This window comes from Halichoerus grypus, chromosome 7 (genome assembly GCF_964656455.1).
Source record: "Halichoerus grypus chromosome 7, mHalGry1.hap1.1, whole genome shotgun sequence".
In the NCBI taxonomy this organism is placed as follows: Eukaryota; Metazoa; Chordata; class Mammalia; order Carnivora; family Phocidae; genus Halichoerus; species Halichoerus grypus.
The window spans coordinates 13,414,862-13,429,077 of NC_135718.1; the positions used below are offsets into that span (position 1 = coordinate 13,414,862).

The 14,216-nt window shown below is 54.9% G+C and overlaps 1 protein-coding gene and 1 long non-coding RNA gene across 13 annotated transcripts in view; one reads left to right on the top strand and one right to left on the bottom strand.

Moving 5' to 3' along the window:
* Positions 1-2,898: 2,898 nt before the first annotated feature.
* Positions 2,899-9,828, bottom strand: EMX2 (empty spiracles homeobox 2). 2 transcript variants are annotated; one of them, XM_036106561.2, is made up of 3 exons: positions 8,803-9,828; positions 6,662-6,846; positions 2,899-4,438 (listed from the first exon to the last, which is right to left on the bottom strand). In XM_036106561.2, the coding sequence occupies exons 1-3, from the start codon at positions 9,209-9,211 to the stop codon at positions 4,271-4,273; spliced, it is 762 nt and encodes a 253-aa protein (XP_035962454.1). In that variant the 5' UTR covers positions 9,212-9,828; the 3' UTR covers positions 2,899-4,270. The 2 variants fall into 2 exon arrangements, with proteins under 2 accessions (XP_035962454.1, XP_035962461.1); XM_036106568.2 differs by lacking the exon at positions 6,662-6,846.
* Positions 9,829-10,042: 214 nt separating this feature from the next.
* Positions 10,043-14,216, top strand: part of LOC118544685 (uncharacterized) — a 97,392-nt gene continuing 93,218 nt past the window's right edge. For all 11 annotated transcript variants that reach the window (XR_013449600.1, XR_013449596.1, XR_013449592.1 and 8 more), the window contains exon 1: positions 10,043-10,377. This is a non-coding gene — a long non-coding RNA (uncharacterized LOC118544685). The remainder of the gene's footprint in view (positions 10,378-14,216) is intronic.

Consider the following 14,216-nt stretch of genomic DNA (forward strand, 5'->3'; position numbering starts at 1 on the left):
CCGCCCGCCCCGCGCCTGCATACCGGACCCTTGGCTGCGGAGGAATAGGACCCCAAGCGAGAAACGCACACGGAGGCCGCGTGTACCTGGCAGGAGAACCTCGCAGGGGCACACGGTCACCATACACTCCGCTTGACTTTCTCAGGGTAACGCAACGGAGAACCCACCCCAAATCCACTTGGCTCAGGGGGCTACACGGGAAAGGCCCACCAGCAATCAACAAGGGAGCAGGATGCGGATCAAATGTAACCTACATCCCCATTTGGGGTAACAGGCGGGACACGAGGCAACGCGCGTGCAGTTCCGCCATGTGCAGGGAAGAACGCAGGACCTGCCCCTCGATGCCCGTAGAGCCCGCAGGCCTGGCACCCGTATACCACGCAGTAGCACACAGACCTGGGGCACCCAGCTCCCACGTATCCCTGCCCAAAGGGCTCCAGTCTCTCATGCGCTCACTGCGGAGGGCATGCAGCCGCAAGGCACACGCGCCCCGCACCCTGCCCCGCGCCCTGCGCCCAGATAGTCATCGTGGGATGGCATCTCGCAAATATTTATATTCCTCAACGCCACGGCAGCCCGCGTCCACATTAGACGCTCTAATCCTGCCACTTTAAATAGATGAATTAATAAAGCAAACGAGCGGCTAATAAGCTGACTGTCCTGCCTTTTTGAGGCGGGGGAAGGACTCGAAAGTGCGCCAAATTTGTTTGCAGTGGATCAAGGCGAGCCGCCTCTGCTTCACTTTCTTTATCTTAATTCCGACTTGAAAAGATATAATTATCTAGTTTGAACAGAGCTGCTATCAAATCCTTCTTTGGGCCGGGAAGGGGGGCGTTGGAGTGGATTGCGGCTCTCTGAGCCGCTCGGTGCAGCCCGAGATAGCGCGTAATGAAGATGTGGAGGCCTGAGATACAAAGGGCATTAACCTCATTAGCATGAAACCTTTTCTTCTTACCATTGTGGGACCCTTTCAGCCGCCTAATCCCCCCTATTTTCAAAGCTTGGTTTGTAATAAAGCTTTTAGGTTTTTTTTTTTTTCAGAGCTAATAGTATTCTCTGATGATTTTATTGCTGTTACACTACATAGGACGTATACCAAAAAGAAAAAAAGAAAAAAATCTTGGTCACCCTATACCTTTTCTTGTACTTAAAAAAAGTATATAGTTTCTGCAGAAATAAGCCTTTTATTAAGATGGGAAATTTTTTTTTTTCTGGAAAGGCCAGTCGGAATTTTGACATGTCTGTGCTCCGTGTTTGAGGCATTCTGGGTTTGGGGAAATGAGTGGAAGGAGAAGGTAACTTGTTTAAGAAAAGGGGAAGACGTTGTGTAGCGGTGACTGCAAAGCACTGGGGACAGCCATCCGACAGGGAGGTCTCCTTGTCAAAGCAGCTGGAAAGCCCACTTGAGTTTCCAGGATATCCAGGGTAGCACCTGTCCCTTTGAGAAGCAAGCCTGGAACTCTCCAGGCAGCTCGCCTCACCCCAGCATCCTCCTGCAGCTAAGTGTCCCCCACAACACACACACCTTCCCAGAGCAGTCTGCGTGAAAATGTGCCGTGGACAGCCAGGGTTCTCCAGAAGAACCGAGATGGAGAAAAAAAGGAGAGACAGGCAGAGATAAAGAAAAAAAAAAAAAAGAGGGAGAGAAACCAAGAATGAATTCTACTTTAGAAGAGAGGAGGGGAGGAAAAAAAAAAAGAAAGAAAAATTTCCATAGTGCCCTATAGTCCCCACACGTGCACGGAATGTCTAATCTTAACTTTTCAAGGCAGGGTGTTAACAAAGCTTGTATTTTTGCCCTGCATTGTAACTTGGCCTTATCACAGTGTAAAGGGTGGGGAGATTGTCCTAAATTATGTCCAGGCGGCCCCCCTGGATCCGTGGATTAAGAGATTAAAGGAGACCACTGGGCAAGGCCTCCTCTTTCCCCTTCATATTCCTGGTATGATAATTGCTTAAACTGATTTGCACTTTCACAAAAGCTCGCAGGACGCTTTGTAGCTCGAACAGAACAGACGAGGTTTCTCTATCAATGGAAATAAAACTGATTAATGCAGCCTATCAGGATAAGAAGCAAATGAAGCATGCAAAAACAACCTCGTACCCCCAGAAGGGGGAAGGAGGAGTGAAAAAAGCTAAGTTTCCTCCAAGACTGGTTACAACTTTCTCTTTAATGTTAAAATTAAGAGTTGAAGGTTTCTCGGAATGCTTGCCTTTTAAGGCTGCTGAGGCCCTTGGGCTTGCCTCTTCACCTTCAGCAGATTGGGGCCCGACAGAGAGGGAGGGAGGAAGGAAGGAAGGAAGGAAGGAAGGAAGGAAGGAAGGAAGGAAGGAAGGAAGGAAGGAAGGAGAAAAGGAAGGAAGGAGAAAGGGAAGGAAGGAAGGGAACGGAAGGAAGGGAAGGAGGGAGGAACGGAAGGAAGGGAAGGAAGGAAAAGACGGTGGGGGGAGGAGCTTATATTTCGGGGTTTGAAGTCAGAAGCACAGTTTAAAAGTCCCAGGATTCTGATCCTGCTAAGTGTTTCCTCCAATCCTAGGGGAATATTCTTCTACGCTTAACTGTATGTCCGGATTAAAACAACAACGACAACAACTAGAAGTTAAGAGAAGTACGCATTTTTTAACCTGGAATTCAAACTCCCTCAGAGAGCCTTGCAATGGGCCGAGGTCTGGTTGGAAACTTTTCTCCCATCCCTTTTCTGAAGGACTTAAGTTTTCCTAATCCTCTCCCTTTTCCACCCTCATCTCTCTTTAAAATGCCCAAGAATCCATCAGTCTGGCCCTTTTGTGGGTGAGGAGCCTGGGTTTCTTGAGCCTCATTGGAGAAGGACCACACTCAAATTATAGATACTTTAAAAAAAAAAAAAAACTCACTTCAATTTCTCAAAACGACTACTCTGAGGGCATATTGATAAATCTTTATTGACAAAATATTGACATTGACATACTTCTTGGAAGTATATAGTGTGTTAGAATTCTAACAAATTAACACAAAACACAAAAATATTTACATTCTGGTATAGAAGACATTAAGGAAGCATTTGTCACTCTCTTTAGTAAGTCTATGATCTTGGAATAGAAACTCAGTGCTTGAAAACTTGCCGCCATGTTCTTGGCCACACTTAACATCATCCCCGCTAACTACAGTCCTTCAGATTTTGCAACAGATCGATTTAAAGTTTGGGAATGGCCTTTACAGCGAATGGTTGAATTTGGCCAATCTCTCCAACCACCAAAAGGAGTTTACTTCTTGGTTTTAAGCCTTCGGGATGTTAGGAAAGGGAATGTTCAAGAAATAGAATTAATTTAGGGTTTTTCTTTGCCAGCACAAGTCCTGACTCCTCTTGTGGGCACCCTCCCCCGCCACCCCCAGCCCCCCATCCTGCTCCCCATTTCTCTGTAAGAGGACCACTATCGCTGAGCCTACTTCATTTACCTTTCACAATCACTTTGACGTCAGAAGGTATCAAAAAGTGTTTACAGACTGCACATTTCTCGAAAAAAAATCAAAATAAAAAGCACACAGAACCTGTCTTTAAAAGGAAAAGAAAATTACAATTCATTTTCTGTCTTTAGACACCATTCGCCCAACAACTGCTACATGCAATTCAAGTTTTTGAACAGGTGTGGGATGGGGCTGGATATGGAATTTCGATTGCTAGTATTACTAATTATTTTTAAAGACTGGGGGGGAACTCTGCGAAGTGCAAAAGAAAAAGTCCTGTGCCTGGTTGGGGTTTTCTTTTACCATCATTATTATTATCATTATTTTTTAAAAATCAGGACTGCGATAAACGGAATACCTGCCAATCATCTTGTCTCGCTGGGTTGGCGTTTGACTGACAGCTTCCCTTGTTCAGAGCGCCCTCGGCTGTGCCACATTTGGATCTCTCTCTCTCACTCTCTCTCTTTCTCTCTCACTCTCTTTCTCTCTCTCTCTCTCTCACTCAGCTGCCTCTTTAGACAAGGGTTGCATGTTGATCAAGAAGCCTGCGTCCTCTGCCATCTCCACGCAGCCTGGGATCAGGACCCTGCGCCCTCGCTGCCCAAAGTCTGCGACGCGCCGAAGCTCTCTCTGACTCCCTCTTCCTCTTCTCGGTGAATGTGTGTGTGCGGTTTGTTTTTGTTTTGTAGGTTGTTTTCTTCTTCTTCTTCTTCTTCTTCTTCTTCTTCTTCTTCTTCTTCTTCTTCTTTTTCTTCTTCTATCCCTCCTCTCCCTGTCTCTGTTTTGCTCCGTGGTGTCCGTTTCTGTGGGGTTCGGTTTGTGTTTTTAATCATCTGAGGTCACGTCTATTTCCTCGGGACTCGCCTGCTTGGTGGCGATTCTCCACCGGTTAATATGGTGCGTCCCTTTTTTCTTTTGTTGCGAATCTGAGCCTTCTTCCTCCAGCTTCTGTCTTTTGAACTTCGTCCTTCGGTTCTGAAACCATACTTTTACCTGTGGACGAGAGGCAGATGGGGCGCGTTAGTTCCTCCACAGCGCCCTCCTACCGCTTCCTCCTCCGTGTGGCGCCTGCGAGAGCCCAGTCCCCAAGCTGCGCATCCAAAGGGCGGGCCTCCCCAAGGCCTCCCTTCTGGGAGCCGAGCTCCTAGTGCTATCAGCCAGGAAGCCTGGCTCCCTACCCGTCTGGGCCCTGGCGGGGCGCTTGCCCCAGGCCAGGTGGCCCAGAGGGCACAGTGCCCCTGCTCGCTCGCCTGGCTCTGAAGGGGACACCCACCTCCTGCTGAGAGCAAAAGCCTTACAAACCCTGGGAAACCCCTACAACAATAATAAGTAAAGGAAAATAAAAAGAGACAAGTCCCTGACTCCCTCTACCTAGCCAGTGCAGGGAAGACCTTATTCCCGGCCGGCTGCAGCAGCTTTCCTGTGCAAGGCCCAATGTGCTTTCTATTTTGTCTGTTTCCGCAGCATTGCCTAAATATAGCACCTCCTCTGCAAGGCCTCGGCCCTGGGTAGGCAGTCAGGATTTGCCTGAGCTTCCTCTTCCTTGCCCAGGACTCTTGCAGGTGAGCACGAGTTGGGGGGCAGGGGAGTACTGGAGGAAGCCTGGGGGATGGTGGGATGCAGAGGCCTGGGGACCAGCCCAGCTGTACCTTTCCAGCTAGGAAAGAAGCTCAAAAGTGAAAGCTTCTGAAAGACCTTGGGATAAAGAGGAAGTGAGATAGAAACTAAGAAAGAGGAGAGGAGATGGAGCTCCCTCCCTTCCCTCCTCCGGACCAGCCCCAGGACCCACCAGGCCCAAGCTCACACCCTGCTCACATCACTTCCCATCAGAGCAGGGCTGGAGGCCTCATCTCCCCAGAGCAGCTGCTAGAGGTCCAGGGAGCAACGATGTGGGGCTGGGCTGCCATCCCCATCACCCTCTGGGGGAGCTGGGCAGTGGGTCCCCATTCAGCCACCAGACGAGACACCAACATTGTCCCAGCTTCCCAGCAGTGAGGTACAGTGAGGGAAACGCTGGTGACGGCACCTCTCCTGCCCCCAGGCCTGTCCCTTCCCGAAAGCTGAAGCCCAGGCCCCTGAAGCCCGCCCCACTCCCTCCTTTTAGAAGGCCAGCCCAGGTCCCGGCTTGCTCTCCCCAATGCCCCAGCCCCCCAAAGCGCCCCATGAAAAAGCCGAGCTGGAACAAGGCTGAGTTTAATTTGCTTTGAGTTTGCTAATTGAGGGGGAGGACGGTTCATTTCTCCCCGGCGCTCGCCCAAGGCGCGCGTCGGTGCGCTCGGGGCTTGACACGCACACAAAGACTCCAGGCAGCGTGGGCAGCGAGGCGGACAAAGACCACCGCGGCCTCGGCTATCCAGGAGAAATCAGCCGGGCCGCGCCTTGTGCCGGGCCCCGCACCAACCCGCGAGGCCCTCCTCGGTTTTGTCCAGGGGGACGTTTTAAAAACAAAAGCCTCGACCTCTTTGCGCCTCTCAGAAAAAGTGTTACAACTTAATCTGCCCCAAAACGTTACTGTTTGCCGGGAACTTTGACCCCGCCCTGCAGCTCCACGTACAGTAGCTCCTACTGTAGCCCTAGGCCTCCTCCCCGACCCCAGCAGGCCAGAGCCAGGCCCGCCTTCCGGCCCTGTTGAGCCGCCAGGGTCTGTCCCCCAAGGCAGCCCTTCTCTGCAGCCTTCCAGCCCTCTTTCGCTGATTTAGGGACGCACCTAGGATGTCTGGCCTCTGCCTTCTGATTCTCCGATCCCCTCAAGGGGAGTAACTGGAGCCGTCGGTGTGAACCTTGGGTCTGCAGTGGCACAGAACTCGCATTTAACCTATTCCCAGACATCTCCAGATTTGAGCCTCATGCACCCCCCACCCTCGCCCCTCACCCTTCTGGGCTCTCCTTCTATCGGAGCCCAGCCCGGTCCCCAGACTCTAACCGAAAGTCTCAGCAAAAGTGCACAGGTGTCTTAACCAAGAACTGTAAGTCATGCCCAGCTGGACAGGAGGGAGCTACTCAGCGGGTCTCCGCAGAGCCTGGGGTGGGTCGGCTTAGAGTCCCTTGCTGGAGCCCAAGGAAGCCAGGCACCTCCAAACTTAAACATTCTGAACCCAAGCGTGGAACCAGCTCCCGGGCTCCTTGCCAAAGGCCCTCTCGGAGCTCCACACTTGTGTGCTAGCTGCGTGGGGCCAGAGATGTGGGATGGGGTCGCCGGGTGCACCCCCCGCTCACCTGAGTTTCTGTGAGGCTGAGGCTGTGCGCCAGCTGCTTCCTCTCGGCGCCCACCACGTAGTGGTTCTTCTCGAAGGCGTGTTCCAGCCTCAGAAGCTGGGACGGGGAAAAGGCGGTTCGGATCCGCTTCGGCTTTCGGGCCAGCGCGTTGTGCAAAAGGAAGCTCTCCGGGCTTGTGTCGTTCCCTGCCGGAGATACAGCAGAAGTCCCGTTAGAGGGGACCGTCCTGGCCCGCCGGGGTCCGCGCGCTTCTCCCGAGCCGGGCTGGCGGGGCACAGCGCTCATGGCCTTTGCGCGGCCGGGGCGGCTCGGCCCGTGGGGACCCGGGGCCCTCCGGACGTGCGCGAAGAGGACGCTGGCCCAGCCGCCCGCCCCGGAACACCGAGCCCGTACCTGTGCGGCCCCCACCCAGCCGCTGCCCGGGCGGGGCAAGTCCCCAGGCTCCTGACCCCGGCGGGCTTCGCAGCCACCCTGGCGCCACGGGCCTCACCACCTCCGCGCCCGGGCGCTCGGGGCAGAGGAGGGGCAGCAGAGCCAGGCCCCGGGATTGGCGCCCAAGACCCAGAGAAACTTTCTCTTTTTTCTAGCCTCGCGTAACTTTAACCCCCGGGGTAGACAGGCGGCGGGCCGCGATCCAGAGTTTTCTCGGGAACTTAATTTTGAATTATTTAAGTCTCTACCCCTCCGGGAAAGTGCAGAGGCCGGGCGTGGGGTTGCGGCCCGGCCGGGACCGAAATTTCGCCGGCCGGTGCGCCGGGTTTCCGCAGCCACTGCCTCCCGAGGACCCGGCTTCAGCACTGCCCCGCTCCAGAGAACTAGAAGATGCAAGCGAAGGGATCGAAACCCAGGGGCTGCCGAGTTGCGGACGCCCTATGGGACTGTCCGCGGTCCCAGAAGATCCCGGCTACTTCGGGCCTGGTGGGGGCACCAAGAGCGTAGCTGGCAGAGAATGAGGAAAGGACCCATAAACTTTGTGAGCAAAGCCAGAGTAGTTTCGGGTTCACTCAGGAGGGTGGGAAATCGATTCACTAAAAAACCCAAACAAAGAAAAACAAACCGACAGTTTAGGCGAGAATGGAGGCAAATCCGGTCCCGGAATTAGGATGAAAGGTTGTTTTTGTTTGGTTTGGTTTGGTTTGGTTTGGTTTGGTTTGGTTTGTAATTGGGGGTGGCGGTGACATCTACCGGATTCTAGGCTCTGGCAGGAACGCAAAGGGTTAATGAATGGACAAGCCGCGGAGTATTGATCGGCTGTCGCGGGAGGCAGGTCTTTTCCCCCCAGCTCCGACCACTAAACTAATTACTCGTCCCCTTTACTAGAGTTTTAACTTTCCTCCTACCCTCACCCAGAGAAAAAAAGCAAACAAATAAAAAAAATAGCAAGAAGTGTAAACACTTAAACAGATCTTTTCGTCCAGCCCGTCTCCTGATACGGTTCATTTCTTTTAAAACAAAAACAAAAACCAGACCGGACCTGCCTTCCCGCCCAGGACGCTCTGCCCCCCATTTGAGCAGGTCTTGGAGAGAGTGCCGAGCCTCGGAGGTTACTACCCGCGAGGGTTCCGGGCCCCTCCCCAGGCTTCCAAAAAAAGGAAAAACAAACCCTTAGGCTTCGCTCTGGGGGCGCGAGGGTCTCCTCGCCGCCCGAAGAGGGTCGGGAACTGAGAAGTCGCGGGGCTAGGCTTGGAGGGACGAAGAGTGGGTGGCGAACAGGGTCTTACGCAGGCGAAGGCGAACCAGGCGGGCGGGCCGTGGCCGTGCCCCTCGGAGCTAGGACAGCAAGGGCACCGCGGCGGAGACGGAGAGCCTGGGTACCCCGCGGGCTCCGGGACTCCTGGGCGGCCAGCGCTCAGAGAAGGCTGTCCCAGCCTGTCTCCACCCGAGAGCACTCGGGGACAACTTCTCCGTTTGCGCCCCCCTCTAAGGGGTCCAGCGGCCCCAGGCCAGCCCCCAAAGCGGCCGCAGCTTCGAAGACTGGGGACCAGCACCATGCCCGGCCCCTCGCCGCCCAGTTTCCGAACAGGGCGCGCGGGCCCGCGAGCTGGAGGAACCTCCTCCCAGGCCTTGCCAAGCGCCCACCGGGCGCAGGCCGAGGGCAGTGCAGGACGCTGCGCGCTGCAGCCCCGCGACGTGGCACGTACCTTGGAAGCGGTGGCCCAGATATCGGTAGCGGTGGATGAGCCAGGGGTAGAAGGTGGACGGGTCCCGCTGCTGCGAGGCGAAGAGGGGGTGTGGCGAGTGCGAGGAGGGCAGGGGGTGGGCGGCCAGGGCGTGCGGCGGCGGCACCGGGTGCACGGGCACCGCGGGGTTGGGCGGGTGCGAGACCGCCTCGGCGAACACCAAGTCCGGGTTGGAGTAGACGCCCCTGCCGGCGGCGGCGGCGGCGGCGGCCGAGTGGAAGCCGTTGAGGAACGGGTTTATGGGGCTGGAGTTGGCGTAGCTGAGCGCCGCGGGACGGATGGGGTCCTCAGAGCGCGAGGCGGGCAGGGGACTGTCCTTGGCCACCAGCGACTCGATGGTGAAGCAGCGCTTGGGCGCCGGCTGGAACATGCTGCGCCGAGGAGCGGGCGCCCGAGGCTCCCGGCTCCCGGCGACCGCGGCACGCTGCCTCCGCCGCCCGCTGCCCGAGGCGAGGACAGACAAGAATTGGGGACTTGTTTGTTTGGGGTGGGGGTGGGGGGAGGAAAGGAAGAAAGAAAGGAAAGGAAAAGGAAAGGAGGGGGGAGGGGGGAGGGAGAGGCAACGCCGAGGATCCCGAGAATCTTGCACCAAACGCGCCCAACCTGGAGAGAGGGGGAAAAATCCTTCCAGAAGAATTTGCAGGCGTGGATTGGGGTAATTTTCTCTCTCTCTCTCTCTCTCTCTTTTTTTTTTTTTTTTTTTTTTTTTTGGCGAGATGGCGTGGGGGGATCGGAGTTGGAGGCAGGGAGGAGGGGGGAAAGTTTCTCGGGGGAGGCAAAAAAAAGTTTTCTCTCCTCTGCAAAAGGCGGGCAGGGCGCCCTAAGTCCAAGGACAATCCATGGAAGTGTTCGCTTCTTCACAAGTTGTGCAAACGATTTGTTAGTTCATGAGCCTAATTAGTGCGGGGATCACATAAACAGCTTCCTCCGAAGCCTGGTAAATGGCTTGATGATTGGTCGCTATTACTCGCCCTGAGGTGGAAGGGGGGAGACTCTTTAAAGTGCGTCAGAGGGAGGCGAGCGCCTGGGAACCCGGAGGCCTGGATCCCGGCCGAGTGTGGAACGGAGTCGGCGCCGCTGCCTCGGCCGAGCCTCCTGCGCCCGCCAGGCCGCCGACCTCGCCGCGCCTTCGCCCCGCGCTCCTAGCTCACTCGCTCCCGCGGCGCCCGCTGCGGCTTCTCCTCCTCCTCTTTCGCCTCCTCCTCTTCCTTCGGCCTCCTCTCCTCCTTCTCCTCCTCCTCCTCCTCCTCCTCTTCCTCCTTCTTCTCCTCCTCCTCCTCTTCCTCCTCCTCTTTCCCCACCTCCTCCCCCTCTGCCACCGCCTCCTCCTTCACCACCACCACTCCCTCCGGGGCACCCCGGTCCCTGCAGAGTCCCCGGCCCGCGCCGCCTCGGATGCGGCCCCCTGGATCCCGAGCTGGTGGGACAGACCGACGGACGGACACGCAGATTCCCTCGCGCCTAGCTCTCGGCCGCTGCTGGCCCCGGTGGCCCCGCGTCCGCGAAGCTGGGATCGCCCCCCGGAGCACCGCGAGGGTAAGCAGGCAGGGGTGGATTCCTGGCGAGGGCTAACCGAGCGGTTCGGTTACATCAGTCCCCACCCCCAGCAGAACTCCCGGCTGTTTCCCAGGTGAGGATGTAGCCTGGGCTGGGGGTTGGGGGGAGTCCTCCAACCACGCGTAGCGTCGAGGTCCCAGGGTCGCTGCGTTCGCGATTCTTGACCCGGTTTGTTCGTTTGCAAGTTGAGACACGAGTCAAGACCCTGCCCGGGCGACGGGCTTCCCACCAGCCCCACAGGCTCCCGGCTTTTTCTTTCTGGGAGGGTGCTCACCTCCTTCGCCCAAACCGTTCCTAAGGGTGGTATCTGGGACCGGGGGGTCCAAGGTCAGGGGAAAGGCGGACTTGGTGTTACTATTATCGTTACGCTGTCGTTATGACTTGCGTTAGTTTTGTCATCATTACTATTGCTGCTGCTGTTGTTGTTTTATTATTATTATTCCTACTATTATTCCGCCATCTGTCGTGCCAGGGGCGGGTTGCTGTGCGGGGCTTGCAACTACGGCGGCAGATCGCGTCTCCGGTCCCAGGCCGTGTCCGCATTTTCGAGCTCGCCTTTGGTTTTGGGATGATTTTAGGGCCGAGTTCCCTCGTCCCCATTGGCTCACGCAGCGGCATAATTATGATCACATCCCCCAGGCTGCTGGCGCTGCTCTCTGTTTATTGGTGGTTAAAGATCTATTATCTATTCATCAGCCGCTTCTTTTTCCTTTTTTTTCTTCTTGCCAATTGCATTCTTCTAAAGTGAAGTACCAGCAGGTATTTTGCACGTTTACAATTAATGAGAAAAAAAATCTGGCATCCTTTAAATCTATTACTTAGAGGTCCATGCCATTTCTCTAAAGGAGGAAGAAATGCCTGTGTTTGGTGACTAGGTTGCCGTGAGACCCGAGAAAAGTCGACTGGGAGTGGGGGAGAAGAGCAAAGTCCTGAGAGCCAGATTGCTTCCACCACCAGCTTCATCAGGGGAGGGCCTGGGTCTTTGGACATACTCCCCTGCTTGCCCAGCTACCTACCTCCCTGCCCTGAGGGTCTCCCCTGACCCTCTCTGGTTTCATCTGCTGTATTTTTCTGTTTAGGTCAATTTCTCGACTTCTTTATTCCAGGCATAATTTGTTTTGGGGTGGGGAGGGGAAACCCTTTAGGAAAACTCCGCAGGCAAGAGAGTTTGAGGTGTGTTTTCTGGGGTTGTCTGAGCACCTGACCTTAGCTAACAGAGATCACGTGTGCCGCGCACCCCCCCAACTTTCCCAGAGCATGCACACATATACACACTCACACACAAGACAGGTGTGGGCCTTGGCTTTGCCCTCATGCCCGGAGAAACCTGACCCTGTCTCAAGCTTCAGACCTCTGACGCCAGCTCTGGGCTGGGGTGGTGGCTGGGTTTTCACCCTTCCCAGGTTCTTGTGGTCTTGCTTTGCAGCATTGCCCCTCCCCCCCACGCACCCATCCTTTTCCGCAGGCCCAAGGATGCAGGGTGTTCAGTCCAGCCTCTTCTGGTGGGGTGCATTTGGAGATGTACTTCCCTGTGGCCTGAACCACCGACCTCCAGAGATACTGTCTCCAGTTCAGAAATCCCTCCCTCCGTTAAGTTGTAGGGACACAAGCCCCACCGTGCCCAGGCCAGCAGGGAACCTGAAGCCACCCTGAAAGGTGTTTGGCTGTTGCTGGCCAGCAAGCCTGGGGTGGAGGTAGAGGTCAGACGTCCATTTCCAAAGCCAGAAAGAAACACCCGATTTAGGTGGGCTTAGATCATGGATCCTGGAACCAGAGGGAGAGGTCCTCCTTCTCCTTGGAAGGCTCTCCAGGAAGGATGGAGGGTCAAAACTAGGGGTACTAGAAGCCCTGCCCTGGCTGCAGCGTGGGGAATGACCATTTATTTCCCAGTATTAGTGATCTTGGCTGGGGGCGTGAGAGGAGATGACCTTGAGGGCAAAGGGGATCCAGTTAGTGTCTGGGAGGTGGAGTGAGGTATGCCATGGTGTCTAAAATGTAAGGGCGTTCGACCTTTTTTAAAAGTCAGAGACTGGGCGCTAAAGTGTTGTTGGTACTCCCTTAAACCCTTTCCTACCTTTGGCTAGGAGTGTCCAGAGTGCTCAAGGGAGTGAGCCACAGTCTGGAGCCCAGATCCCCTCCTCTTCCTGCCAGAGGCAGGAACATTTGGCCCGGGCAAAGGGCCCAGATTGCTCGGATCCTTGTCTCCCTTCCTGCAATATCAGCTGGCTGCAGGCCACCCAGCTCTTGCAAAGTGCCCGGAGGTTTGCCCCGGGGTCTCTTGTGGCTGGCAGGTGGGCAAGGGTGAGGGAGCAGCAGGGTCCGTTTCCTCTGCCCCAAGTTCTGCCAGCCCCAAGTCTCGCTCCGGCCCACGCGAGGGAGAAAGGGGTTTGGGCCACGCAGAAGCCCTGGAAGCCAGATAATCTATGCTAATTCATGCAATCCGGGACCTGAGGAACTTGGGAAGGTTCGAACTGCCGCCCCTGACGTGCGGGAGAATTAACTAAGACAGTAACTCATTAACCAGACTGGTGGTGAGGCTCACCAGGGCACTGGGCACTCTGGTCTGGACTCGGACCCTGGGCCAACTCGACCCCTGCTCCTTGCACCTCAAGGCTGCCCCTCACTTTATTCGTGGCTTAGGCCTTTGCAGAATCCGGCCCCTCTTTGTTTCCTAGCTGCCCTAGAAGGATGGGTGTTTGGTTAAGTACTGGAGCGTGCAGTGGGGATTTCTGAGGCTCCATCTTAGGGCAAAGGGCTCTCTTTCCTACCCCAAACTACCTCAAGTTGGGTTCTGTAGAAGCAGGAATCTACATTAAACAGACAGCTGGACTAGCCGACCCAAGGTGAAGGTTTGAATCTGGGATCTGTCATTTACTGGCTGAGCGATCTTAGGCAAACACCACATCTCCCCACCTCCATCTTGTCATCTATAAAAATCTGGTCAATGCTGCCCGCAAGGCAGTGGAGGGTAGAAGTCAGGCCTGTTTTGAGGAGTGATAGAACCCTTCTACTTCTTGATTATGGTGGTAATTACACCTCTATGAGCGTTTTTCCAAACTCATAGAACTGTACACTACAAAGGGTGAATTTCACTGTATGTTATACAGTAATGAACCTGCCCCACCCAAAAACACCAGTCAGGTCTGGGTGACCTTGAGCAAATTGCCTGACCTCTCGGTGCCTTTCTTTCCTGTGAACTGGAGATAAATAATAGTATCTTGGCCCTTGGGATTATTTAAGTAGATAAGCCAAGCAAAGTGCTTGGACTGTGATTAGCACATAATGAACTGTAATAAAAGTTAGCTCCTGTCCCTGATGTTGCTATTATTACCTGCCCACCTCCAGGGCTCCTTGCTGGGCTTCAAGACTGAACCAACATAGTTGTGCAAACATAAGCTATTGCTGGTCTCACGTTCCTGCCACTAGTTTCTCCATGCTCCCCCCCAAAGGCCTGGAACTTCCCTGGGCAGGTGCTGGGGTGAGAGAAGCCTGGATTCCTGGCTAGTGGGAGGCATCAAAGGACAGAAATTTGGGGGGATCTCTCATAATTATCTGCTTTGAGTTTCCTGCCTGGAGTGCATTCATCGCCTCCTGCAATTCGGGATAGATGCCCAGGTGCTACCTGGGGTCACTCCCTTTGCCACCACCTTCTTGAGTCTGTTTTCTTATCCGTGAAAAGGAAATATCAAAATCTTAACAGTTGTTGAGAGGAGTTAAATGCGCTAACGTTTGGCATAGTCCCCGTTCAACAAATATTATTGTCAGGCCACCGCCTGGTGTGGTCCAGCCCACCTGGTGCACTCCGCCACATCCAGGAC

Excerpts from the sequence above, each read along its gene's own strand:
- EMX2 (XM_036106561.2), bottom strand. The coding sequence starts at position 9,211 with ATGTTCCAGCCGGCGCCCAAGCGCTGCTTCACCATCGAGTCGCTGGTG. Across the intron at positions 6,847-8,802 it reads TCTGGGCCACCGCTTCCAAG|GGAACGACACAAGCCCGGAG; the intron begins GTACGTGCCACG and ends TATCTCCGGCAG. Across the intron at positions 4,439-6,661 it reads TCAGCCTCACAGAAACTCAG|GTAAAAGTATGGTTTCAGAA; the intron begins GTGAGCGGGGGG and ends TCTCGTCCACAG.